This window comes from Cyprinodon tularosa, unplaced genomic scaffold (genome assembly GCF_016077235.1).
Source record: "Cyprinodon tularosa strain WSP-4 unplaced genomic scaffold, ASM1607723v1 ctg254, whole genome shotgun sequence".
NCBI lineage: Eukaryota > Metazoa > Chordata > Actinopteri > Cyprinodontiformes > Cyprinodontidae > Cyprinodon > Cyprinodon tularosa.
The window spans coordinates 297,308-325,214 of NW_024038944.1; the positions used below are offsets into that span (position 1 = coordinate 297,308).

Below are 27,907 nucleotides of genomic sequence, written 5' to 3' on the forward strand. Positions count from 1 at the left end.
TGATCGTTCCCTGTTCCTGTCTTGGCTCAGTGGAGAGAGCGAGGTTTTAGTGTTCCATAGTGTTCCTGATATCCTGCCCTATTCTGCCTCTCAACCACTGAGCTGATTGTTCCCATCTGAACATTCTGCCTGAATTCTCTGTTGAATCCTGGAACCCTGAACCAACCTGTTTGTGTTCTGATCCCTGCCTGGGCTACGGACTCCTGGACATCTGATCCTTCCTTTCTGATCCGTTTCCCTGACCTGGCTCGGTCTCATGCCCGCTGGGACTGCAGCATTGGGGACATGCTTGGCGGTGCCTGCCACATCTAGTTGCCATCCTTCCGGATTGATCCGACCGTGTTAAATGGAGATGGACTGAACTGATAAACCAAGTGACTCACATGGATAATCATCCTCCGTTAGGTTATCATGGTCACTTGCCTGTGTTTTTCTCCACCAGAGTTTCCAGTGATGGGCGGTGACCTGCCCCAGCCCTAGCTGCTGCAGATGCACAACTCTGCGTCTGTTTCAATAAACGCCTTTTAAGTAATCACCGTTTGTCTCGCCTGAATTCTAGGTCCTACGTTCTGAGTCTATGACAATAGTCACTTATATTATCTTTGGCATTAAGGGGATTCATATGGGGGGTGGGGAGGTTATTCGTCTGCATGGGAGGGGCTGCGGTAAGGAGAGCAAAATAGAAAATAGTCCCTATGATTTGTTACCAATAAGAGGAGTTTGGCTGCAGCATTTAGCACTAAAAGCAGAAACCTGGAGCTCCAGTTTATCTGATAAAGCCCCCGTTCAGACAAGATGGTGTCTGTTCTGCCGCCTCTGATTTCAAGCCTTGGGAGGGAACGTAATATAGCCAGCTTAGAGTGGGCCATCAGCTGTATAGTAATCCCTTATTATTAGTCAACATTTCTAGATTTGATAGATCTGGCGTCTGTTGTTTTTGGTAGCAGCAGTGTGAGAACAACAGCGCCAGCAGAGGCCTTCTGTGTGTCTCCCATATGGCACATTGTTTGTCAAACAGGTTGCATGTTGTCAGCTGCAGCCACAGCGCTGAGTCCCAGTCTGCACGCCACACGCTCAGCGCTTCACATTTCACAACACTTCTCTGCCTAAAAGACAGGAAGTCAAGAGAAATATTGAGCATTTCTGCAGGTAGGGAAGCATAACTGGAGCTAGATGTGATTAGGATCCTTAGTGGGTGATTTAAGAAACTACCAGGTTTATTATTTAATGTAGATTTGTTTCTAAATCAGCAGCCGGTCAGTTAAAGGATCCAACTGTGGGGATGTCAGCAGAAATATCTCCTCTACAGATTGCGCTCTTTTCAAAGCTAAATTGGAAAAATATTTGATTTCCAAACACGCCTCTCAGGTAAAAGCACAACAGGCCTGAGTAACCTCTGTGATAATTGGGAAGCTTTCGATATCCAGAAGCAGCTTGGAAGAAGAGTGACGAACAAAACATTAATAAGCTTTTTAACATTAGTGGAGCGAGACTGACTGAATTTAAACTGACTAACGTTGCCTTTTTTAGGCTCCAGGTGTGCAAATAAAGAATAAAGAAAAATAAAACTTTTTTTATTTTATCCATTACTTTAATCATTGAAGATTTCAACTATAGAAATAAAAAACAGTTTCTGCTTCTATTTAAATTTGTTTAACCAAGAGTTGAGAGACACCTGCTGGGTGATTGAGTTCATTCTCCTCCAAAGGTGGAAAACTAACCAATGAGAATCCAATGACTATTAAAGAGACAAAGGAACAACCTTAGATATACGGCTTCTTTAGGATATAAAACAGCTAAGTTATCAGAAACAACATCATAGGAACCAGTTCCCACTGATGGTCAGAGTAAACACTTCTTTGAAACTGGAACTGAGTTAGGCTACATTAACACAGCAGCCTGAAGTCACCCAAATCCGATGTTTTTGCCCATATGCGACCTGGATCTCATCTTTTCACGACAATCCGAACAATTTAGATCCGACTTTTTCAACGCGACCCAGGCCCAGGGGTCGTTAAAGGGAATTGTTGTCCTGTAAAGGGGTTGTGATGATAACAGGAAGGAATCAACTCTATCGTAGTTTTGAGTCCATCCCCCCCCTCTGTTTAAGGTTGTTTTTTCTTTCTGTTCCGTTCCCTTTAACGACCCCCCTTTCAGAGACAGAGACAGGTATGGGGCATTGCAGGCTAACAAAGAAGCCAAACGACCCCCATTCCAAAGGGGGGGACCCGTTCATCCGTTTCTATTTGCATGTTTTCTAAACTAAAACCAGGCTTTGTTGGGCTGCTGGATAAAACCTGGAACTAAACGCTAATTCTGACATTTTGAATTAAAAAAGCTTCCTGGATGGAAGAGAAACGTCTTTAAACTTGGAAACAAAATCCAGCGGCCTCCATACATGGATGGCATGTTTGACCCCTGTGCCATAAAACTAAGAATAATGTCTGCACTATTTCATATCCAAGAATGAACTAGATATACGATAAGGTACGATACGATACGATCCTTATGTACATGTTTAACTAGTGATTGGACGCAGAGGCCGACATGAACAGAAAGCTTCAGATGTGTCGTAGGAATCTCTTACTTCGATCTGAAGCAGAGCCTCCTCTCTCTGATGAAGAACCTCCACATCCTCCTCGCTGATCTCAGACAGGAAAGCCTGAGCTCCTTCTTCAGGACCTGCAACGTTTAGGAGCAGCGGGTCCTCCTGGTTCTGCTCACTGGATGGACTCTGAGGAGGCAGAAGGGCAAAAATGTTTGGACCTTTAATTCTTTGTTCAATTACAAAGTCACTCACTGTAAGGTGACAAAATAAAGTCGTTCGTTTTCTGATTGCTTCATCCTGACCAATGGAGCATCAGACAAACTTCCTGAGACATAAAGGCATTATTTTTATTCTCAATCTGTTTAAAAGTTATTTAAAAGGGACAGATGCAGGTTTGCTTTCATTTCCATTTCCCAGAGTTTCATTTATAGGATTTGTTTTAATAGAAATTACTCCAAAATAAATGTGATTAGATTTAGAGCCTTTTTCTGACCTCGTCTTTGGAGATTCAAACTTTTCTGTTCAGCTGGTTTTAAGAGCAATCAGATTTTCCTTTTACAGAAGCCCAGAAAGGCAAGTCTAAAAAAAAAAAAGAAGTTAAGTAAGGTTCTACGTTTTTTTCCCTCCTCTTAAAAGAAAGTGGGGAAAAAAAGAGTTTTTATAATACTTTGTTTGGCCACTAGGGGCACTATATATTTTAATTGAGAAGTGCAGTCTCGATCCTTAAAGCGAGCAGTGTTCATGTTTTAATCAAAATATCCATTACTACTGCAATTAATTCTATATACCTGAAATATATATAAGAGATGATAACCTGATAGCACGGCCAAGAAATGAACAACGTTTCTACCTTCATTGCTTAACTTTATATAACTCATTATTTAACTTTCATTCAGTCCTGGAAACCAGGCGTTCGTCCGTCATTTAAAGAACAAAGACATCAGTGGAGGTCTGTGGTTTTACTTTAGTGCCTCTAGTGGAGAAAAAAAGTATTACAAAAACAATAAAATGAGTTAAGTTTTTCTCTCACTTGCCTTTCAGGGCTTCCGTATTTTCATCAGGTTCTCGTCTGACAGCCTGACCGTGAACTTTTGACCTTTTCATTGAACTGATATTAATGATATCAAAGCCTAACCTGAAGACTAACATCTATTAGTCTGCAGATGACATTCAGCCTGAAGCAGCCTGGAGAGAGGAGGTCACTCTAAGGAAACACGCAACATTTCATGAATAAAAAAATGTGTTAAACTATTTGGACATTTAGCCGTCATCCTGTTATATTATTACAAAGTTATATTATATTATTATTGCCAAACATTATTGTTGGAAATAAAAACATTTCGCCAGAATCGTTTCCCTCACATAGCTGCTGCCAGCATTGACCCAGCTCTGCACAGCGCGATTCTATTTACTTCAACTGAACCGTTGTTTATAGAGGAAGAGAGATTTCCTGTTTTACAGCAAGCAGTGATCACATGATCAGACATGTTTCATGTTATTATTATTATCATTATTAATTTTGGTCCTAAAGTTCCCGGTAATTTTTCTTTTTAACCATCTTCTTTCTATGTTATTACGCGTTTATTTTTTGTTTTGTTTTCTGTCTCCTGTTCAGTGGGATTAATAAACTGCTCTAATTCTGATTACAGGATCAGATAAATATGTTCTCTTTAGTTTCTTCTGGAATGAACCGGTTTAGGCCGCATCGTAACAAGCTGAACTCACACTACAAATTAAAAAAATAACGCTCCTCTGAACGCTCAGAGAGGATCGGGGGGGGGGGGCAGTAGCCATGTCATGGACGTGCAGTGCTGTGCATCATCCTAAGTCATCAGAGAAATCCAAACAGGAGGCATTTCCAAAATGGCAGCCGTTTTGGTGAGTCCATGGGGCTGTGCAGAGGAAGTGAAAATGTGGAGTGCAGCCACAACCTACGCTCCTTTAAAAGCACAGAATAACAGAAGGCAGAGCAGGAGCCGCGGTGTGGAAAAGCTTTCTTTGCATTGCTAATATGTCTCCCTTTTGTGAGGTTGACAGCACAGCTAGTTTGAGGTTGAGGGGCCAGGATGTGTCAGAGCGTAGAGACCAACCTGGGCTGACTCACAGCGCTGTGTCTGCTGGCCAGCCTGACTCACAGCTCTGCTAATTCTGCAACGGTGCATCCACTCCTCCACAAAACTGCAGACCACGGTGCAATGCTTTAGTTTGGCAAACAGACGAGGGGGAGAGACGGCAGGATGACCGTGCTGACGCTTCAGTCCAGAAGTTTACTGATAACTTCAAACAACTCTGAGCATCTTCTCAAAGCTTTCTGCTCCATCCTGATTATTATTTAAAGAAAACTGTGGGAAGCGGTCGATGCCTTTGGTCCAGGAAATGCTCCCAGATATGCATATGAGATTCAAAATGTCACCTTTTATAATTCTATATATTCCCACTGCTAATATTGACCCACATTTGAGGAAAAATTCTCCTTTCTTTGTAGCATAAAATGTTGTTTGACCAGCTAGTTCCTCCACAGTACACCCACTGATTAGTGAACTCTGTGGGACACAGAAATGTAATTTACCATTCAGCTCTCCACCCCCGAAGGCCTCTCTGTCTGATTCCTGCAGACCTTGATTATGTGCCTTTAGAGGGGACTAAAATGATAATTTATGTGACTTTCCTCTCTATAAAACAGATGGATTTTAGAGGCTCTATGAGGAAACAAATGTTCCTCATTAAACTCCTTCTGCAACTTCAGTCCAAGCTACAGTTGGGAGGAGAGGAGGAGGTGTTAAAGGAAACGTCCTCCAGTAACTCTCAGACTTCTTACTGGATTATTGCTGCAGAAGACATGAAAATTATCCAGAATGCTGCAGTGATGCATCTAAAAAAAGGTCTCAGTTTGTTTGGAGAATATTTAAAATCTGTGTATTAAGGCGTGTGGGGTTGTTACCATGGTGATATTATATTCACCACATAGCTCAGATCATGTTTACACAAACATGTAACCTGATGGTTGACATGTAAAAACATCCATAGAGTAAATCTAGGTGTATATTAATGCAGTAGCAGCCATTCAAAATGGCCTTTCCTAGTCAAACGCAGCCTAATGGGGGCCATCTTCCAGCCACTGGAGTGCCCCCCTCCTCCTGGGCGTGCATATATTCCTACTCTGACTCCACCCTTTCACTGAGTTACAGGCTCTGACCAGGAGATAACGCTACCCATTAGAGTTTAATGTCCTAAAATTAGATCTTTAAAAAAGGAATTTCAGGGGACCAGCCAAGGTAAAATTCTCCAGTATGAGATCAGCAAAGTTCAATTATTATTAGTAGTATTATTACTATTATTATTATTATTAAGCCAATCCATCAAGTTCAATATTCCAGAATTGAGGTGGGAGCAGTTGGGACGTCCAAACACGCCGTGCTCAGCAGGACGACCTCAGTAGATCATCTTCAGCTCCATCAGGATCATCAGGGTCTCTCAGAAGGAGATCGGAAAAATATTGGTATGATTTCCTTACTGGGTGAAAATATCCACTTTCCTGGTCTAATGGGACTTGTTGGTGCTAAATGGTCTGAGGTGATATCTAATGCTACTTTCAGACTCCAGGCTGCAGTAGCAGCTAGTTAACATGCAAAGTCAATGATTGACGCACATCACAGTGCGTCAAAAGGTCCTGCAACACGTTTTGAGCAGCAGGAGCAGTGGCTCATGATCTGCTGAGCATCTGAGGAGCGTGACAGGCTTCACAAGCAGCAGCTGTTGGAAATAGAAAAATGTAACTTTAGCCGCCAGATGCGTCACATCAACCAATGAGAGCAGCTGATCTGGGAGCTGGCAGGGAGTCAGACGCAGCACTGCTGATGCAGAGCGCTATGATCACTCCTCTGAAACAGTTTATTAACGCCTAGATTAACTTCAAATTAACTAAATTAACTGCCAGCAGAATATGTTGGCTTTTATTATCCTGCTGCCTGCAGTTTGGATTACGTAAATGAAAAATGCCTTCAAAGGAGGCTCCCGGGCCTGAGGCAGCTGCTGCTGGGGATTCCCAGTGACAGCGCAGCGCCGGTATGTGGGGGTCTGAGCGGCTCCCACAGAGAAATAATCTTTGAAGGCAGGATGGTAATCTGGATGAACTGACTGCACAGACCATGTTTTCAGGAGGACTTTCTCACTTCAACATAGATTCTAACTACTTTCTACCCGCTGATCACAGCTAATATAGCAAAGCTGCTCTCTGGCGTTGAACACAGGAGCAGCAGAAGCATCTGGACTCACTTTACTGGACGTCTGATCTTAATGTGGATCATAGACGAAGCAGCAGAAGCTTCTTTGCTGCTTCCAGCGCTTCTGGTCTGAATGTAGCATTATTCATTAAATAAGCCAAGCGACTCTCTTGACTTCATCCGCCATTGTTCCAGGCAGAGAAAGGATAGGGTAGCTCCGCCCAATACGCATCAAACCCACTTTTCGACAGCTACTGCAGCAAAGATGCTTCAGCCGCGTGTCACAAATAAACTTGTACAAGCATAAAAAATGAGCTGCGTGCGCTCTAAACGTAGCATTAGCCTCACTGAGCATCTGGAGATAGAGTCTCTAACATCCACCAGGAGGACAATCCTCTGCTGAGCTTCATGCCAAGGAGGAAAGTAATGGTAGCAAAAAACACCATCGACACTTCACTTTGTTTAATAATGGTCTCTGTTGAGAAACTAACAACTCCAGACTGGTTTAGTGACTGCTTCCAGTGGCTACTGTCATCCCTTAAGGAGAAATAACAGGACAGGATGTCTCAGGAACAGATGAGGTTCTTTGCATGGCATGGCTCACCCTGACCTAATACAGACGCCTAAACGCCGGCTCAGACAGATGGAGGCAGGAAGTGACGATAGCGGGAGTCCATCAGCTCAGAAAAACCTTTTTAGATTGACATCAAACAATGAGGGTTGATTTAGTTTCATTTACTTCCTTTATAGGATGGACAAAGAACAGATTCTTTGCCACCAGGGCAGGATTTAAAGGAAAAGTCCGCTGACATTCAGAATTCAAAGTTCCTTAAATCTGAAATGATTCCATCCTGTTCAATAAATGATCAGTGTTTTTAATTCAGAGTAATTTCCATGTGAATGTGCTTTACTGGAGGCATCCATGTTTGTCAAAGAACACTACTGCCACCTACTGGTTAGCGACGTCACGGTGCGGTATCGGCTGTTGATCAAGTCCCAGTGCTGTATCTGGTGTTTGTCACAACGCGCTATTATCCAAGTCATCTTGAAAACATTCTTCTTCCAAATGTTGGCTACATATTACGGGTTTTTTCTCTGGCCAGAAGTTCGATGGCAAATCCCCCCTCTTCAAGTTGGCGATCCAACGACCAACCCGTCCGTGGAGGATCAGGAATCAGAAAGGTGAAATAACTCTTTTTTTTTACTTTTACCCGATGTATTCCAGCATCCAGCTGCCATGCACGTGGGCATTGTCAGTTTCACTATAGCTCTGGTGAATTTCAATGGTGAAGTCCTCTGGAAATCTTCAATAATTGTTGTTGATTGCAGATGTGTCTAGTAGTTCCCATTGATTTAGCTTGGAAAGCGGGGAGAATGGCGCTAGGCTTACCGCACCGTGACGTCACTGCTGGAAGATGGCAGGAGGGAGGGGCTACTATATTTGGGCAAAAATGGCCGCTCCCAGAGTCAGTGATCGCAATGAAAATTGTTTTGATTTTTTTACCAATTAACACTAAATTAATTAAATCACTGTGAACGTTTTAGTTTTAGGTATAAATAATGATCCACTGGTTGGTTATTCCTGCTGACTGCAGTTTTCCTTTCAGTCAGGAGAAATGAGGAAAACATGAGCAGGACTTCAAAGGTTCGTCTCCTCATCAAGCTGCTCTCACATGAAAGATGCTGAAAGGGGAGGATGTTCAGCCGCTGCATCAGCTCACCTTCTTCTTGTCTTTCTGTGCGGGGGGGAGTAAGGCCCTCGAGCGCTCCGCAATTTTCTGCAATAGAACCAAATGAACAGACAGGATCAATAGAACTATTCTTCTCCATTTTTATCTTTTGTTTCTATGCTGTATCACCGCCTCCATGCATGAGGAAAAATAACTGATGTCTGGTTTATAAATCATCACATTTGGCCACAGCATGGCCTTCAGTTCCAGATACCTTCTGGAGATCTGTGTAGCGCTGCACAGAATCGGAGAGTTCGGTCTTCAGTCTGGTCAGGCGAAGACGATCCTGCTGCGCAACCAAAGCAGATTGTCTCAGATTAGCACCAGTACTTTGTAATCTGTTGTTTATGGCTGTAAATGAAGAGCAGCAGGAAATACCCGTGAAGAGCCGCTGATTATATCTGAGAGCTGCTTGATGAGCTGACTGGTGCTGGTGATGACTTTGTTGGTTTGCTGCTGAGTGGAGTGTCTGCTCAGACAGACAGACAGACAGGAAGTAAAGGACAGAGACGTTAGAAATCTGTGAGGCCACTTTATTAGGTACACAGGGTTAACTCTAATTGATGATAATTAGTCGGATCTTTTTCAGAAACTCCTACATCAGCTTCAGAAACCAGTTTCGTTTTATTCACAGTCCAACTGGAGATTTTCTATAAAACTATAAAACAGTTGAGTTGTTCAACATGAACCTCTTTGTCAGTCCCAGTTCAACGTCTGGAGCCCCTGTCACACCTTGACCATTTAGACCAGCGTATGCCTGACTTAACTACGTTTAGTATAAGTTATAAGCGCGCTGAAGTACGCTGGAACACGTCGACATACGGTGAGTACCTCGAGAACTTTGGAACCTGTTTCAAATGTCCTGCCATATGCCAGCATACGTGGGCCATAAGTTCCAGGTCAGTTATCTGATGGTTCACATACGTTAAGTGTCAGCTACTGTTTAATGGCGTATTGGCAGCGTTTTGGTATAAAGGGGGGTCACAGGAGGAAACCGTCAGTTCTCCTCCAGACTTCATCCCCATCATAGGGTGAGCCAGAAGGTGAGTGATGGATCCCTCCTGCGTTCACGCCCACCACCAACACACTTCCTAGCAGACATGACGCTCAATCTGCTGCCACCAAAACCCTTTCTTCTTTGTCTTTTTATTTATTCTTTTCTTTGGTGGGCTGTAAACAGCGGCTAGGTTAATACTGCGATCAAAGACATCTTTCAAAGCACATCCATCATCTCCGGACGCATCGCTGCCCCCTTCAGAAGCAGTGATGCTCCTGAGGGGGGCAGCTTTAACTGCTGCAGCGTAATGCCCAGGAAATTATGTCTTTGCATCATTTCCTGGGCATTACGCTGCCGTGCATTATGCAGAAGTTAGGCTGTTGTTGGACATACACTCTGGACTCGTTATGAATACTCTATGTATATGACCTATATTGAAAAAATGCATACCTCAATGACTCCCATTAAGGGGTGGAACTGGTTTTCCAGTTTCAATGTTTTCTAAGCCATTTCAAGGCTTTTGCTACACTACTCTAGAAAAGCCTGGAACGCCACGCTAATCCAGGCATTTTGAATCGACAAAGCTTTCAGGATGGGAAGAAAAATGTCTTCAAACTTGGAATATAAATTTAAGTTTTTGGAATAATCAGTTAACCATTCATGTTAATTCATTTCCGTCCTGAAAAGCTTCATTTCATTATTTTAGCCCTTTAAAGGCAGGTTTAGATGTCATCTGACCCACATAGAGGCAAACATAGTGACAGCCATGTTTCCTCCCCTTCATTGATTGTGACAATCCCCCTGAGGTGAAAAGTAGAAAGGACAATTTTAATAACTCTGCTGAAAGCCAGGTGGAGACTGTTATTAAATATCTGTGCTGTCAGGTCATCCTGGGGTCACGACGCACACATCAGTCCTGGCTGCCATGTTCTGACTCCACAGCTTATTGCTCAGGTCTGCAGAGATGAGCTGCTGCACAGAAGCGTCTCCGTCGTATCTACTCAAATATTGATCTCTGTGAAACTGATGGCAGAGGAGGGATGGGCGGGCAGACCGCAGTGGATTAGAGGGAAAGAAGCTTGTCAGCATTACTCTCAGTCTGACAAGTTATGGAGAAAAAAAGTCATTCAGCAAATATTTGTTCTGATGAGGCTCGTTGTCAGATTACAGTTACCTCACCGTCAGTTACCCAGAGTCACGCCCCCTTAAGCTGCTGCACACTTCTGAGAAGCTGAGTAATGTCCTGCTAATTGTGTTCTTCCCTCCGTACATTTGTCCTCCAACTTTTCCATCCAAATGAAACGGTTTCTTTTGAACAGACATAGCAGCTGGTTGGATGGTTTGACTGTTTTTCTTTGTCAGCCATTAAAAACGGCCCTTCCCAGTCAAAATCCAGCTGATTGGCAGCTGAATACCCTCCGACTTCCAGCCACTGGCCTTCTCCTGGGCTTGCATATTTTTTCCTCTGACTCCGTCCTTTCACTGAATTACAGGGTCTGACCAGGAGATAGCGCTTTTCTTTGGATCTTAATGTCCACAAATCATGACAGAAAGAATATTTTAGCACAAAGATTGATGTTTAAAAAGGAATTATAGGGGACCAGCCAAGGACCAGCCAAGGACCAGCCAAGGACCAGCGCAGGACAAGCCAAGGACCAGCCAAGGACCAGCCAAGGACCAGCCAAGGACAAGCCAAGGACCAGCCAAGGACAAGCCAAGGACAAGCCAAGGACCAGCCAAGGACCAGCCAAGGACCAACCAAGGACCAGCCAAGGACAAGCCAAGGACCAGCCAAGGACCAGCCAAGGACCAGCCAAGGACAAGCCAAGGACCAGCCAAGGACCAACCAAGGACCAGCCAAGGACCAACCAAGGACCAGCCAAGGACCAGCCAAGGACCAGCCAAGGACAACCCAAGGACCAACCAAGGACCAGCCAAGGACCAACCAAGGACCAGCCAAGGACCAGCCAAGGACAAGCCAAGGACCAGCCAAGGACCAACCAAGGACCAGCCAAGGACCAGCCAAGGACCAGCCAAGGACCAGCCAAGGACAAGCCAAGGACCAGCCAAGGACAAGCCAAGGACCAACCAAGGACCAGCCAAGGACCAACCAAGGACCAGCCAAGGACCAGCCAAGGACCAGCCAAGGACCAGCCAAGGACCAGCCAAGGACCAGCCAAGGACCAGCCAAGGACCAACCAAGGACCAGCCAAGGACCAACCAAGGACCAGCCAAGGACCAGCCAAGGACCAACCAAGGACCAGCCAAGGACCATCCAAGGACCAGCCAAGGACCAGCCAAGGACCAGCCAAGGACCAACCAAGGACCAGCCAAGGACCAGCCAAGGACCAGCCAAGGACAAGCCAAGGACCAGCCAAGGACCAGCCAAGGACAAGCCAAGGACAAGCCAAGGACCAGCCAAGGACCAGCCAAGGACCAGCCAAGGACAAGCCAAGGACAAGCCAAGGACAAGCCAAGGACCAGCCAAGGACAAGCCAAGGACAAGCCAAGGACCAGCCAAGGACAAGCCAAGGACCAGCCAAGGACAAGCCAAGGACCAGCCAAGGACCAACCAAGGACCAGCCAAGGACCAACCAAGGACCAGCCAAGGACCAGCCAAGGACCAGCCAAGGACAAGCCAAGGACCAGCCAAGGACCAGCCAAGGACCAGCCAAGGACCAGCCAAGGACAAGCCAAGGACCAGCCAAGGACCAACCAAGGACCAGCCAAGGACCAGCCAAGGACCAGCCAAGGACCAGCCAAGGACAAGCCAAGGACCAGCCAAGGACCAGCCAAGGACAAGCCAAGGACCAGCCAAGGACCAGCCAGGGACCAGCCAAGGACCAGCCAAGGACCAGCCAAGGACAAGCCAAGGACCAGCCAAGGACAAGCCAAGGACCAGCCAAGGACAAGCCAAGGACCAGCCAAGGACAAGCCAAGGACCAGCCAAGGACAAGCCAAGGACCAACCAAGGACCAGCCAAGGACCAACCAAGGACCAGCCAAGGACCAGCCAAGGACCAGCCAAGGACAAGCCAAGGACAAGCCAAGGACCAGCCAAGGACCAGCCAAGGACAAGCCAAGGACCAGCCAAGGACAAGCCAAGGACCAACCAAGGACCAGCCAAGGACCAACCAAGGACCAGCCAAGGACCAGCCAACGACCAGCCAAGGACCAGCCAAGGACCAACCAAGGACAAGCCAAGGACCAGCCAAGGACCAGCCAAGGACCAGCCAAGGACCAACCAAGGACCAGCCAAGGACCAACCAAGGACCAGCCAAGGACCAACCAAGGACCAGCCAAGGACCAGCCAAGGACCAACCAAGGACCAGCCAAGGACCAGCCAAGGACCAGCCAAGGACCAACCAAGGACCAGCCAAGGACCAACCAAGGACCAGCCAAGGACCAACCAAGGACCAGCCAAGGACCAGCCAAGGACCAACCAAGGACCAGCCAAGGACCAACCAAGGACCAGCCAAGGACCAACCAAGGACCAACCAAGCACCAGCCAAGGACCAACCAAGGACCAGCCAAGGACCAACCAAGGACCAGCCAAGGACCAGCCAAGGACCAACCAAGGACTAGCCAAGGACCAGCCAAGGACCAACAAAGGACCAGCCAAGGACAAACCAAGGACCAGCCAAGGACCAACCAAGGACAAGCCAAGGACCAACCAAGGACCAGCCAAGGACCAACCAAGGACCAGCCAAGGACCAACCAAGGACCAGCCGAGACCCAGCCAAGGACCAGCCAAGGACCAACCAAGGACCAGCCAAGGACCAGCCAAGGACCAGCCAAGGACCAACCAAGGACCAGCCAAGGACCAGCCAAGGACCAACCAAGGACCAGCCAAGGACCAACCAAGGACCAGCCAAGGACCAACCAAGAACCAGCCAAGGACCAACCAAGGACCAGCCAAGGACCAACCAAGGACCAGCCAAGGACCAACCAAGGACCAGCCAAGGACCAACCAAGGACCAGCCAAGGACCAGCCAAGGACCAACCAAGGACCAGCCAAGGACCAACCAAGGACCAACCAAGCACCAGCCAAGGACCAACCAAGGACCAGCCAAGGACCAACCAAGGACCAGCCAAGGACCAGCCAAGGACCAACCAAGGACTAGCCAAGGACCAGCCAAGGACCAACCAAGGACCAGCCAAGGATCAACCAAGGACCAGCCAAGGACCAGCCAAGGACAAGCCAAGGACCAGCCAAGGACCAACCAAGGACCAGCCAAGGACCAGCCAAGGACCAGCCAAGGACAAACCAAGGACCAGCCAAGGACCAGCCAAGGACAAGCCAAGGACCAGCCAAGGACAAGCCAAGGACCAACCAAGGACCAGCCAAGGACCAACCAAGGACCAGCCAAGGACCAGCCAAGGACCAGCCAAGGACCAACCAAGGACCAGCCAAGGACCAGCCAAGGACCAGCCAAGGACAAACCAAGGACCAGCCAAGGACCAACCAAGGACCAGCCAAGGACCAGCCAAGGACCAACCAAGGACCAGCCAAGGACCAGCCAAGGACCAACCAAGGACTAGCCAAGGACCAGCCAAGGACCAACCAAGGACCAGCCAAGGACCAGCCAAGGACCAACCAAGAACCAGCCAAGGACCAACCAAGGACCAGCCAAGGACAAACCAAGGACCAGCCAAGGACCAACCAAGGACCAGCCAAGGACCAGCCAAGGACCAACCAAGGACCAGCCAAGGACCAGCCAAGGACCAGCCAAGGACCAACCAAGGACCAGCCGAGACCCAGCCAAGGACCAACCAAGCACCAGCCAAGGACCAGCCAAGGACCAACCAAGGACCAGCCAAGGACCAGCCAAGGCTGCCACTGTATGAAGTTTGGGTTCTACTGGAAATCAGGTTCCTGTAGAATCAGGCAGCAGAGGAGATGTCTGTTATTATCCCAGCAGAAAGAGAATCCTGTCATCCCAAATCAATTTTAGCTGCACAATCTCTGGAGGGTTTTCAATAAAGCTGTTGCTTCTGCAATTCCTGACATCTCTGTCTATTTTCCAAATGACTCACTGGACCCGCGGTAGTGGCTGCTGTTGATAGTAGTGATGCAGTGAAGCCCAATATTAGCCGCAGCCCTGGCAGCTTCATGTTAGTATCTTTCTTTACATTTAAACAATTCATTTCTTTCTAATATGAAAACAGGCCTGCAGCGTTTTTAAGGTCATAACAGGAGTATCAGTTCCTAAAAAACCTAAACAACTATATTTTAATTACTTTAATAAAAATGACAGATTTATCGTTAGTGGTTAAACATTTGGCTCAGCTTTTTCAACTTCAGCTAATGGTAAAAAAAAAAAAAAAACACCATTTCACAATTGTGGAGTTTCCATTAAATAAGAGATGCAATAATTGTGTTCATGCAATAACTCATCATCCTCCTACTATTCCCTGTCATCTTGATACCATTAATAATGTCAGGTTGTTGATATTGTGATTTCTCTTTGTGAAAATAGTTTTTCCATCGCCTCCTTCTAGTGCAGAACTTATTTAGCAACAATGCACGTTTTTTAATTTCTGTTTTTCTATTTGAAAATTATTTCTTAATGATGATTTGCCATCATTGAGGATGATTGCATCCGTAGGATTGTTCTAAACCTGAAACTTTTGCCCAATAGGACAGCATCCAGTCCATAGTGAAGGGGCCACTTTAGAACTGTTCAGCTTACATGCCGCCACCCACCGCTCTGACATTCCCACTATCTTCAGTCTCAGCGATCACTTCAGCTCAGCGGGCAACGATAGAGACAGCAATGGTGTTATTTTCAGGGGCGGATTTAGGAAATTTGGGGCCCTAGGCAAAGACAGGCAGGGGCCCCTCTGAATGGAGAAGATAACACATAGAGCAGCCCCATTCTACAGATAGAGAAATGTTAATAGAATAGACATCCATTATCTGTTCTAGGTTGTGTCCCTCTCTTCTTGTCCCTTTTCTTCTTGTTTTCCTCTCTATGTTTTGTACTCAGCTGACTTTTCATGCTGTCTCTAAAGGAATGAAAGATTTTTTCCAAGCACTATGCTCACTTAGCTGATTGCTCCTTCCTGTGTTTCCAAAAAGGCCAAAGTAAATAACCCAGTCCTTCTTTTCACTGTAGACAAGCCATGATCTGCTTATCTGTTCTCCATTTTTCATTTGGATGAAATCATAGCTGCATGAATCATGACAGCAGACAACATAGAGGAGAGCAGGAGGCGGGGTTACCAATCTACTCGCTCTGGAGAGCAGAGTTCGCTGCTTTTAGATGTTGTCTCCAAAGTCTCCAGTAGCAGAAAAAAGCGCTAAGTTGTCAACACTGCTCTTTGCATGGTTTGTTTTCAAATGGTTTGCTGCTGTCTGTTTGGACCTTTCTGAACATGTGCAGCAAATGGACTGATCCAATATGGTGGACACTGAAGGGGGGGGCTGAGACACACTTAATATTATCAGCGTTCTGATGGCATTTTAGCCAAAGGATAAAAAAAAAAACATAATTAATGTAGACAAATGAGGAACAGTTGTATTAACCATACATGTAAACATAGTTTTATGGGGCCCACCAGGAACTTGGGGCCCTAGGCAACTGGCTAGTTTTACCTAATGGTAAATCTGCCCCTGATTATTTTCAAGAGTGTAAATAAAGGCTACACAATTATTCCGACCATTTGACTAAAGAATGTCATCTGTCTGCTTCCAGCTTTATAAATAACTACCAAGCTACTTTTAGGAGTCATTTTAAATTCATTAAATCAACTCTTAGACATACAAAACAATAGGAGCGCATTATTATATGAATATAGAAGATTTATCTTGGTAATTCCATTCAAAAAGAGAAACTTGTATATAATAGTCATTAATTAAACACAGGCTGATATATTTTGTGATTTTATATTTTTCATTCTGATGATTATAAGTGGAAAAAACTAAACTCAGTGTCTCAGAAATATAGAATAATGTAAAAAGGTAACATTTTGAAGGAACTCAAGGACCTTGTTCTCTCAGTGTAGAGGCTGCGTCTGTGGAGGCTGGAAGAGTTTGGCTGTGGATTCAAACAGGTCCAGCCTTCTCCGGCTGTCAACGCCCGTACGCTCTGTTGCCTAGCAACCGTAACAGTTAACACATCAACAGCAAAGAATGGATGCTGAACTTCTCTCTGCTGTTCTGGGTGCTGATTACATTTCTGAGGAGCTTCAGTAGCAGTACAGTCATCTCAGATATCAGATTTATAGTCAACACGCTGCAGAGATATTAGAATCTGAGCTTAAATGTCAGCCAAACCCATTTCCACCAAACATTATCCGCCACATATCTGACTCTATAACCGTTAAAACAACTATTTTCATTCATTTCAGTCAGAACTAGTCACAGACTTGGATTATATTAAACTGCACTTCCAATATTCACCACTGTTCGGCGCCATTTCCCTTCTTCCTCTGAGCACGGATCAGCCGGCTTGCTTGGACTGGCAATGATTCATGGGATACCCAAAGCTACGGAGGATACAGCGGACCTGTCCTTCAAAACGGGAAAAAGAAGGATGCCTTGGTAGGCCGCATAACGAGGAATCTTCCAATCCAAACAGGCCTCAGCGCACGTCATGATGTAATCGGCCGACTAATCTGGCCTTCACATCAGCCCTAGACTGCACAACCATGGGGAAGACCAACCAAGGAGGGTAAGACACAAATGGGTGTGGCTGAGGAGACTGGCTGTTCTCAGAACTCTGTGTCCAACACATTAATCGGAGGGTGATCGAGAAGGAAAGGATATGGTGGAAAACGTGTTCGGCAACAGGGGAAAATGCCCTGCAGAGGGTTGGAAAGCAAAACACCATGTGGGCCAGATACACAAAGGGTGGACTGCTGCTGTAGTCAGTGCTTCAAAAACCACCATTAACAGTCCTATGAGAGACATTTTACTTTCATTAGCCTCGTTCCCTCTGAAAATGTCGGGTTCACGCGTGTTTTTCAAACACGCTAACAATCGGCATCTGGCTCGCTTCCCACTGACAAAAAAAGCTGGTCTAACCCTTTGATGGCAGCTGCTTGGCCTCTGACTCCCCGCAGCTGTGTTTCTGGTGACATCATCACGATGGTTAGTATTGATGTCTTCAGTGCTGCAGAAATCAGGAGAGTAAACAATGAAGAGCAGCGTGGAAGAAAGCCAGGCCGTAGTCAGCGTGTTTTATTGTTTCGCTCTATTATCTGTGTGAATCCGTCTCACCAGAGCTGCTCCATGTTTATCCAATGGAAAAAGAGTTGGTTCTGCTTGTCAGTTGTGAAGCGACTGGCGCTGTGTGTTCAATGGTATCACGTAAATTAGTGGGTCAACTCTGGTGATCCCACAACATGCCAATCAGAGCCGAGGAGATTATAATGTGGGTCACTTGCTGAGTGGTTTGACCCGAGTAGAGACACGTCATTGAGCTGTTCCCACTGCCGCTAAAAGCACATTGGTTTAAAATGATTTTTGTGGCAATGGAAAAGTGATGTTCAGCGATGACAGTAAAGTTCACATTTTATTTTTCAACAGAACTTTGCAACTGCACACAGTGTCAGTGCTACAGTAGCAGCCATTCTAAATGTCCCCACTTTCCCCGGCTGGAAGTTGTTGGGGATTTTGCTGGGAGTTGCAGGGAATTGGGCTGCCATTCGCTGGCGTTTGACTGGGACGGGCCAGCGCTGACGTACCAGGTTTAAGGACCATCATATATCTGTCGTTAATCACAAATCTACAGAGTATTGATAAGATGAAGGAAATAAAATAATCAAAATTTTAAAAAGAATGACTTGAAATCTAGAACTCAGTCTGTAATGAATATGTTTCACATTCTAAAAGGAATTACTGAAATAAATAAACCTTTTCATGATGTTCTAATTCTATGACCAGCCATTATGTGGAAATGTTGACATTAAGCATCAACATGGCTTCTGCTGAAGCTGATGTTCATAAACAGGAGATATGATCATCTCCAAATGATCAGCACATGTACTAGCCTGCTGAGTTAGAAATTAATGTGCAGGAGAAAAATATCACCTTAATGATGCAAAAATCAAAGAATCCAGGCATTCATGATGCTGCATTAGCAGGAGTTAGGCAGAGGAGCCACAGAGTGTGAGAATGTGGTTCTCCACCTCATCCTCCTCCATGCTTACACAACAGCCGGCATCGCCTCGCCTCTCAAACCCACGGCAGCGTGGGGTTCTCGCGCTTGTCGGCCATGTCTGAGTAACCGTAGGTGTGTATTTCATCTCATGACACATGGAGTGGAGCACCGCCGCTCTGAGCATGGCAGCCACGGAGTCTCTGTGTGCCGGAAACTGTTATATAAAAACCTGATGCACTCATTTAAAAGTTAAACATTTCCAGGGGAAATCTTTAACCCTTTATAGGGAACTCAGTCAAATACTTTGAAAATCAACATTTCCAGCCAAAAGTGTTATTGGAATCCAGGAGAAGACCTTATTACCTTTGTAACATTCAAAAAATACGGATATTTTGATGGTATAAATTAATATCAATGTAATAACAGGAAACACCAACGTCCAAACTATATTAAAGGGGAACACTCGTTTTTTCTTTATGGCGTACCATAAAGAATAAATGATGACCAGTTTAGTTTGTGCCTTCAAGTCGTTGCCCATAGGAAGACGTTACTTGGATATAACCTAACGGAATATCTTCAGAACGGCTCCAAATGACACTAAACTCATATGGGTGAGTAGAACATGAGGGAATAACATAAAATCAAGCGACCAATAAAAAAAAACGGCGTTCCCCTTTAAGAAAAATAATAAAAGTGCCTCTATAAGAAATTTAATAAAAACACTCTGAGAGTGAAAGGAAGAGTGGTCTAACATAACCTTAGAGGCATTAATGCTGATACTGGCACTGACATTTTTTAGTTTATAAACCTAAATATAATTATTAACTAAGCTTTTTAACCTTCTTTAACTTTACTTTTTAACATTTTAATTAGCTTTTTACCATTTTTCTTGACTTGTTAAGTGTTTTTTCCCAACTTAATTTAAATTTGATAATATATCATTCAGGGGCTCATCTAATTGGTCAAATGCCAAAATATGATGTACAGCCATGTAGCAGTAGGCTACATGGCTGTACATCAAAGGCCTGTACATCATACAGGCCTTTGGTGGGTCCTAGGCCGTTCCTTGGCTAGTCCTTGGTTGGTCCATGGCTGATCATCGGCTGATCATCGGCTGGTCCTTGGCTAGTCCTTGGCTGGTCCTTGGCTAGTCCATGGCTAATCCTTGGCTGGTCCTTGGCTAATCTTTGGCTGACCTTTGATTGGTTCTTGGCTTGTCCTTGGCCAGTCCTTGGCTGGTCCTTGGCCGGCCTTTGGTGGGTCCTTGACTGGTCCTTGGCTAGTGCTTGGCTGGCCTTTGGTTAGTTGTTGTCTGGTCTTTGTCTAGTCCTTGGCTGGTCCTTGGCTGGCCTTTGGTTGGTCCTTGTCTGGTCTTTGGCTAGTCTTTGGCTAGTCCTTGGCTGGTCCTTGGCTGGTCATTGGCTGATCCTTGGCTGATCCTTGGCTGGTCCTTGGCTGGTCCTTGGCTGGTCCTTGGCTGGCCTTTGGCTAGTCCTTGGCTGGTCATTGGCTGATCCTTGGCTTATCCTTGGCTGGTCCTTGACTAATCTTTGGCTAATCCTTGGCTGGTCCTTGGCTGGCCTTTGGCTGGTCCTTGGCTGGTCCCCTATAATTCCTTTTTAAACATCAATCTTTGTACTAAAATAATCTTTCTGTCATGATTTGTGGACATTTAGATCTAAACAAAAGCGCCATTTCCTGGTCATACCCTGTAATTCTGTCAGGATTTGGTGTTGGGTTGAGGACCCAAAAGCAGAGGCAAGTTGGCAGAGGTGAATTTTGGTGGGTTTAATGAGGTTTACAGGTACGGAGGCAGGAATCAAAGATCCAACAAAAATAACAACGAACCAGAACCAAGGAGACATCAGGGAAAACCAAACTCTAGGAGCCAGGGAGAGACGAGGTAAACAGACAGACGTTAGACGAGGATCCAGCAAACAGGAACTGAAGAGGGAGGGCTTTTAAAGGGGACAGAGACAAAGAGAGGGCTAACGAGAGGATTGGAAACAGGTGAGGACAGTGCAGAAAACAGAGCTAGGGAAAGAGGACACAAGAGGGCAACAGAGGACAACAAATGGAAAACCAGGAAGACAGGAACTAACAAGAAAATAATAATTAAAAACTAAGACAAGAAGCAAAGTAAAGCTGAATACTCTAAATAAACATAACAAAACCAAGACTGTGACAAATTCAGTGAAAGGGTGGAGTCAGAGAAAAAATATGCAAGAGGGGGTCACTGCAGTTGCTGGAAGTTGGGGTGGATGTCTTAAAGTCTACTATCAAAGTTGGGGTGGATTTTGCTGGGAGTTGCAGGGAAGTTGGCTGCCATTGCCTTTGCTGAGTGATCAAAAAGAGTAACTTGGCCTAAAAAGGAGATTGTTTTATCAAATGTTACAATCTGGGGTTTTACATGTAGATGATAAGTTTTACAGCATCTGTGAAAACAATTCCTTCAAACAGACATGGAGGTAATCATGAACATTAATTGGTCAATAATGGAAATAATAATAATATCTACTTTTTATTTTCTTATTTTGACATGATCATCTCTTCATTGTTTTCCGTGATCTTAAATCTTGTTCTAATGGTTCAGCTGCCATCAGATAAACAGAGAGCAGAATAAATCTGAAACCTGCTATTGATTTTGTTTCCAGGCAGGATGTTGATTGAGCTCCTGTGATGAATTGACTTTACTTTAATGTTGGCAAGGTGTCATCAGAGCGCTCTTTCTCTTTCTGACTTCAGTCACCGTTTGCTTTTCCAAATGTTCTGATTGACTGGGCGGATCGATGAGGGGTCAGACGGCTGCATGTTTCACCTCCAGCATTCAGAGATGGTCAGAGCTTAGTGGAGAATCATGGAAGCAGTGAAGGAGCAGCGGCCCAGGATGGACTGAGCAGCAGATTTCCCACTGGGTGGGATTCTGTTTGCTGAGGGCGTGACTCCCACCGACACAGGGATGACTCATCAGATCATCAGCAGCAAAGAAACTGGTTCTTAGAGCTGAGCTCCTCCATCAGGTTCTCCCACTGATACCATCCATCCATCCATCCATCCATCATCCATCCATCCATAATCCATCCATCCATCCATCGATCCATCCATCATCCATCCATCCATCCATCCATCCATCCATCCATCCATCATCCATCCATCCATCATCCATCCATTATCCATCCATCATCCATCCATCCATCCCTCATCCATCCATCCATCCATCCATCCATCATCCATCCATCATCCATCCATCCATCATCCATCCATCATCCATCCATCCATCCATCATCCATCCATCCATCATCCATCCATCCATTATCCATCCATCCATCCATCATCCATCCATCCATCCCTCATCCATCCATCCATCCATCCATCATCCATCCATCATCCATCCATCCATCATCCATCCATCATCCATCCATCCATCCATCATCCATCCATCATCCATCCATCCATCATCCATCCATCATCCATCCATCCATCCATCATCCATCCATCATCCATCCATCCATCATCCATCCATTATCCATCCATCCATCATCCATCCATCCATCCCTCATCCATCCATCCATCCATCCATCCATCCATCATCCATCCATCATCCATCCATCCATCATCCATCCATCCATCCATCATCCATCCATCCATCCATCCATCCATTCATCCATCCATCCATCCATCCATCCATCATCTATCCATCCATCCATCCAGCCATCCATCCAGCCATCCATCCATCCATCATCCATCCATCCATCCAGCCATCCATCCAGCCATCCATCCATCCATCATCCTTCCATCCATCCATCATCCAGCCATCCATCCAGCCATCCATCCATCATCCTTCCATCCATCCATCATCCATCCATCCATCTATCCATCCATCATCCACCCATCCATCCATCCATCCATCATCCACCCATCCATCCATCCATCCATCCATCCATCCATCCATCCATCCATCCATCCATCCATCATCATCCTTGGCTGGTGCTCTATAATTCTTTTTTAAACTTCAATCTTTGTACTAAAATATTCTTTCTGTCATGATTTGATTTCGATGGCAAATCCTCCCTCTTCAAGTTGGCGATCCAACGACCAACCCGTCCGTGGAGGATCAGGAATCAGAAAGGTGGAATAACTCTTTTTTCCACTTTTACCCGATGTATTCCAGCATCCAGCTGCCATGCACGTGGGCATTGTGAGTTTCACTATAGCTCTGGTGAATTTCAATGGACCTCTCCTTGGGCTGCCACCTTATCGTGGTGGAGAGGTTTGAGTGTCCCAATGATCCTGGGAGCTATGCTGTCTGGGGCTTTATGCCCCTGGTAGGGTCACCCAAGGCTGACAGGTCATAGGTTAGGAACCAGACAAAGCGCAGCCCAAAGACCCTTATGATGAGTACAATATTTGGATTCAGCGTTCCCTCGCACGGATGCGGGTCACCGGGGCCCCACTCTGGAGCAAGGCCTGGAGGGGGGGCACGATGGCGAGCGCCTGGTGGCCGGGCTTTTACCCATGGGGCCCGGCCGGGCTCAGCCCGAAGAGGAAACATGGGTCCCCCCCTTACATGGGCCCACCACCCGTGAGAGGGGCCATAGGGGTCGGGTGCAATGTGTGTTGGGTGGCGGCCGGGGAAGGGGACCCTGACGGTCCGATCCTCGGCTGCAGAAGCTGGCTCTCGGGACGTGGAATGTCACCTCGCTGGTGGGGAAAGAGCTGGAGCTAGTGTGTGAGGCTGAGAGGTTCCGGCTAGAAATAGTTCGTCTCAACTCAACGCATGGTTCTGGTTCTGGAACCAGTCTCCTTGAGAGGGGCTGGAAATACTTCCACTCTGGAGTTGCCCACAGTGGGAGGCGCCGGGCAGAGTGGGCATACTTGTTGCCCCCCATCTCGGCGCCTGTACGTTGGGGTTTACCCCGGTGAACGAGAGGGTAGCCTCCCTCAGCCTACGGGAGGGGGGACGGGTTCTGACTGTTGTCTGTGCTTACGGGCCGAACAACAGTTCAGATTACCCACCCTTCTTGGAGTCCTTAGAGGGGGTACTGGAGGGTGCCCCTCCTGGGGACTCCCTTGTTCTGCTGGGAGACTTCAACGCTCACGTGGGCAATGACAGTGAGACCTGGCGTGGTTGGGAGGAATGGCCGCCCTGATCTGAACTTGAGTGTTGTTCTGTTGTTGGACTTCTGTGCTCGTCATGGATTGTCCATAACGAACACCATGTTCAAGCATAAGGGTGTCCATATGTGCACATGGCACCAGGACACCCTAGCCCGCATTGCGATGATCGACTTTGTCATCGTTTCATCGGACTTGCCGCCGAGTGTCTTGGACACTCGGGTGAAGAGATGTGCTGAGCTTTCCACTGACCACTACCTGGTGGTGAGTTGGCTCCGGTGGTGGGGGAGGATGCCGGTCAGACCTGGCAGGCCCAAACGTGTTGTGAGGGTCTGTCTGCTGGGAAGATCTGGCGGAGTCCCCTGTTAGGCGGAGCTTTAACTCCCATCTCCGGCAGAACTTCAAACACATCCCGGGGGAGGTGGGGGACATTGAGTCCGAGTGGACCATGTTCCGTTCCTCCATTGTCGAGGCGGCTTATCTGAGCTGCAGCCGCAAGGTTGTCGGTGCCTGTCGCAGCGGCAACCCTCGAACCCGTTGGTGGACCCCTCCGGTAAGGGATGCTGTCAGGTTGAAGAAGGAGGCCTATCGGGCCTTTTTGGCCTGTAGGACTCCGGAATCAGCTGATGGGTACCGGCGGGCGAAGCGGCATGCGGCTCGGATGGTTGCTGAGTCAAAACTCGGGTGTGGGAGGAGTTTGGAGAGGCCATGGAGAAAGACTTCCGCACAGCTCCGAAGCGATTCTGGTCTGCCATCCGGCATCTCAGGAGGGGGAAGCGGTGCAGCACCAACACTGTTTATAGTGGGGATGGTGTGCTGCTGACCTCGACTCGGGACGTTGTGAGTCGGTGGGCGGAATACTTAGAAGACCTCCTCAATCCCACCAACATGTCTTATTGAGGAAGCTGGGCCTGGGGACTCTGGACTGGGCTCTCCGATCTCTGTGGGCGAGGTCGCCGAGGTGGTTAAAAAGCTCCTCGGTGGCAGGGCCCCAGGGGTGGATGAGATCCGCCCGGAGTTCCTCAAGGTCCTGGATGTTGTAGGGTTGTGTTGGCTGACGCGACTCTTCAACATTGCATGGACATCGGGGGCAGTCCCCCTGGATTGGCAGACTGGGGTGGTGGTCCCCCTTTTCAAAAAGGGGGACCGGAGGGTGTGCTCCAATTACAGGGGAGTTACACTCTTAAGCTTTCCCGGCAAGGTCTATTCGGGGGTGCTGGACAGGAGGGTCCGTCGGATAGTCAAACCTCGGATTCAGGAAGAGCAGTGTGGTTTCCGTCCTGGTCGTGGAACGCTGGACCAGCTCTACACCCTCAGCAGGGTCCTGGAGGGTGCATGGGAGTTCGCCCAACCAGTCTACATGTGCTTTGTGGACTTGGAGAAGGCGTTCGACCGTGTCCCTCGGGGGGCCCTCTGGGGGGTTCTCCGGGAGTACGAGGTGCCGGGCCCTTTGATACGGGCTGTCAGGTCCCTGTATGACCGGTGTCAGAGTCTGGTCCGCATTGCCGGCAGTAAGTCGGGCTCGTTTCCGGTGAGAGTTGGACTCCGCCAGGCCTTTGTCACCGTATCTGTTCATTACCTTCATGGACAGAATTTCTAGGCGCAGCCAAGGTGTTGAGGGGATCCGTTTTGGTGGCCTTAGGATTTGCGTCTCTGCTTTTCGCAGATGATGTGGTCCTATTGGCTTCATCAGGTCGTGATCTGCAGCTCTCGCTGGATCGGTTCGCAGCCGAGTGTGAAGCGGCCGGGATGGGGATCAGTGCCTCCAAATCCGAGGCCATGGTCTTGAGCCGGAAAAGGGTAGAGTGCCTTCTCCAGGTCAGGGGGGGTGTCCTGCCCCAAGTGGAGGAGTTTAAGTATCTTGGGATCTTGTTCACGAATGAGGGAAGAAGGGAGCGGGAGGTCGACAGGCGGATTGGTGCAGCGTCTGCCGTGAAGCGGGCGGTGTACCGGTCCGTCGTGGTGAAGAGAGAGCTGAGTCAAAAAGCGAAGCTCTTGATTTACCGGTCGATCTACGTTCCTACCCTCATCTATGGTCATGAACTCTGGGTCATGACCGAAAGAACGAGATCGCGGATACAAGCGGCCGAAATGGGTTTCCTCCGTAGGGTGGCTGGGCTCTCCCTTAGAGATAGGGTGAGAAGCTCGGTCATCCGGGAGGGACTCGGAGTAGAGCCGCTGCTCCTCCACGTCGAGAGGAGCCAGTTGAGGTGGCTTGGGCATCTGTTTAGGATGCCTCCTGGATGCCTCCCTGGTGAGGTGTTCCGGGCACGTCCCACCGGGGGGAGGCCCCTGGGATGACCCAGGACACGCCGGAGAGACTATGTTTCTAGGCTGGCCTGGGAACGCCTTGGGGTTCCTCCTGAAGAGCTGGAAGAAGTGGCTGGGGAGAGGGAAGTCTGGGCCTCCCTTCTTAGGCTGCTGCCCCCGCGACCCGACCCTGGATAAGCGGAGGAAGATGGATGGATGGAATTCCAATGGTGAAGTCCTCTGGAAATCTTCAATAATTGTTGTTGATTGCAGATGTGTCTAGTAGTTCCCATTGATTTAGCTTGTAAAGCGGGGAGAATGGCGCTAGGCTTACCGCACCGTGACGTCACTGCTGGAAGATGGCAGGAGGGAGGGGCTACTATATTTGGGCAAAAATGGCCGCTCCCAGACTCAGTGATCGCAACGAAAATTGTTGCTTTTTTTTTTTACTGAATAACGCTAAATTCATTAAATCACAGCGAACTTATTAGTTTTAGGTATAAATAATGATCCATTGATTATTCCTGGCTGAGCGGACTTCTCCTTTAAGTTCTCATCACTGTCTGCATGGTTCAGATGGCGGCCTGGTCATTTACGGCCTGTATTTCCCTTCTGTCCTGCTGACTGTTAAATATCAGGCCTATAAAACATAAAAAGGAAAACAATATCCAATCATGCTCTACTTTATGCTGACCTCTCACATGAATTTCTAAGGTGATCGAATGTAAAAATGTCCAAGACTTATGAATATTTTCACAGTGTTCTGTAAATAGAATAGTGTTACGGACTGAAGTGGGCAAACAAAAACTGTGAAAAAGTGATAGTTTAACTTCTGGTTAGATCTGGATAGAAGCTGAACGACCTAAAGCATCTTTTAGTGTTAATCTTCTAAAAAAGCGTGGTTGTTTGTTTCTTCCTGAACCGTCATTGTAGCAGAAACAATGCAGACAGGTGAAAGGAAAAGCAGCCGAGCATTGAAAGCTTCCAAGGCCGTCATAAAATTGTTCGATGGGATTGATGACATGCCGGCTGAAGCAGCGGGATGTGCTGCATGTTAAACGGCTGCAATCATCTCAGATTGGACACTTTGTCAACAACGTTGAATCTGGTCATTTGTAGGAGTTCAGCTGAAAAGAACGATCAATATGGAAGAGGATGTAAAAACAAAGGGAAAAATAAGCCTCCTCTGCTGTGTGCTACTCACAGGCTCTGCCGCAGCTCTGCTGTGTCTCTGGACGTACCCAGCGACTGAAGACTTTTCTCCAAGGAAACCACTGAAGAAACAAACAAACACCAAGAGAAAATAAAATTAATTTCTACAAACTCAGAATCAGTAAAAGAAGCTGGAATCTTTTTTTTTTTTTTAACAGATAAGTTTGAACCTTATTTAGAAATGGATATGAGCTAAATACCTCTGCAACATTTGAGAATGATAGAACCATAACATCAATAAAAAAAAATTAAAATACCAAATAGGGCTGAAATTGAATTGAATTTTGAAATAATTACTAATTGATCGTTAACTGGAGTATAGAGACTGTAAAACATGCCTTTAGCTGACAGAGTGACACACTTAGAGCAGGAATTACATTAAAACTATAGAAATAAATATTTTGCAATAAAGATAATAAAAACTCTTTAAAGTCCCCTGTCCATATGTTCTATCTAGAACTCCACAAGTGGAAACATTTTAGTTTAAACTGGTTTGATTGTGTAATAAATCTTCTTTATGGAGCATTTTGCTATCCAATTAATTAATAAAAAAAATAATCAACAGATTATGTTTGTTCTTGCTTTCCTGGAAGTTTTAGCTCATTTTCTGTTCGTTTCTATTACCTAAATGATCGTTAGTTGCAGCTCTATAAGGAATACTAACCCTTATGTTCAGATGATGCTTCAGATCACCAGACAGTAAATAATAACAGTTCTCAGCTTCTT

General features: G+C 46.6%; 1 protein-coding gene across 3 annotated transcripts in view; it reads right to left on the minus strand.

Moving 5' to 3' along the window:
• tsnare1 (T-SNARE Domain Containing 1) overlaps positions 1–27,907 on the minus strand; it is a 238,464-nt gene that overhangs the window by 119,075 nt on the left and 91,482 nt on the right. For 2 of the 3 annotated variants that reach the window (XM_038288408.1, XM_038288406.1), the window contains exons 4-8: positions 27,174–27,243; positions 8,880–8,970; positions 8,716–8,790; positions 8,493–8,549; positions 2,588–2,734 (exon numbers count right to left, since the gene is read on the minus strand). In XM_038288408.1, the coding sequence (XP_038144336.1) occupies positions 2,588–2,734; positions 8,493–8,549; positions 8,716–8,790; positions 8,880–8,970; positions 27,174–27,243 (440 nt within the window). The remainder of the gene's footprint in view (positions 1–2,587; positions 2,735–8,492; positions 8,550–8,715; positions 8,791–8,879; positions 8,971–27,173; positions 27,244–27,907) is intronic. The other variant, XM_038288409.1, reaches the window with a different exon arrangement.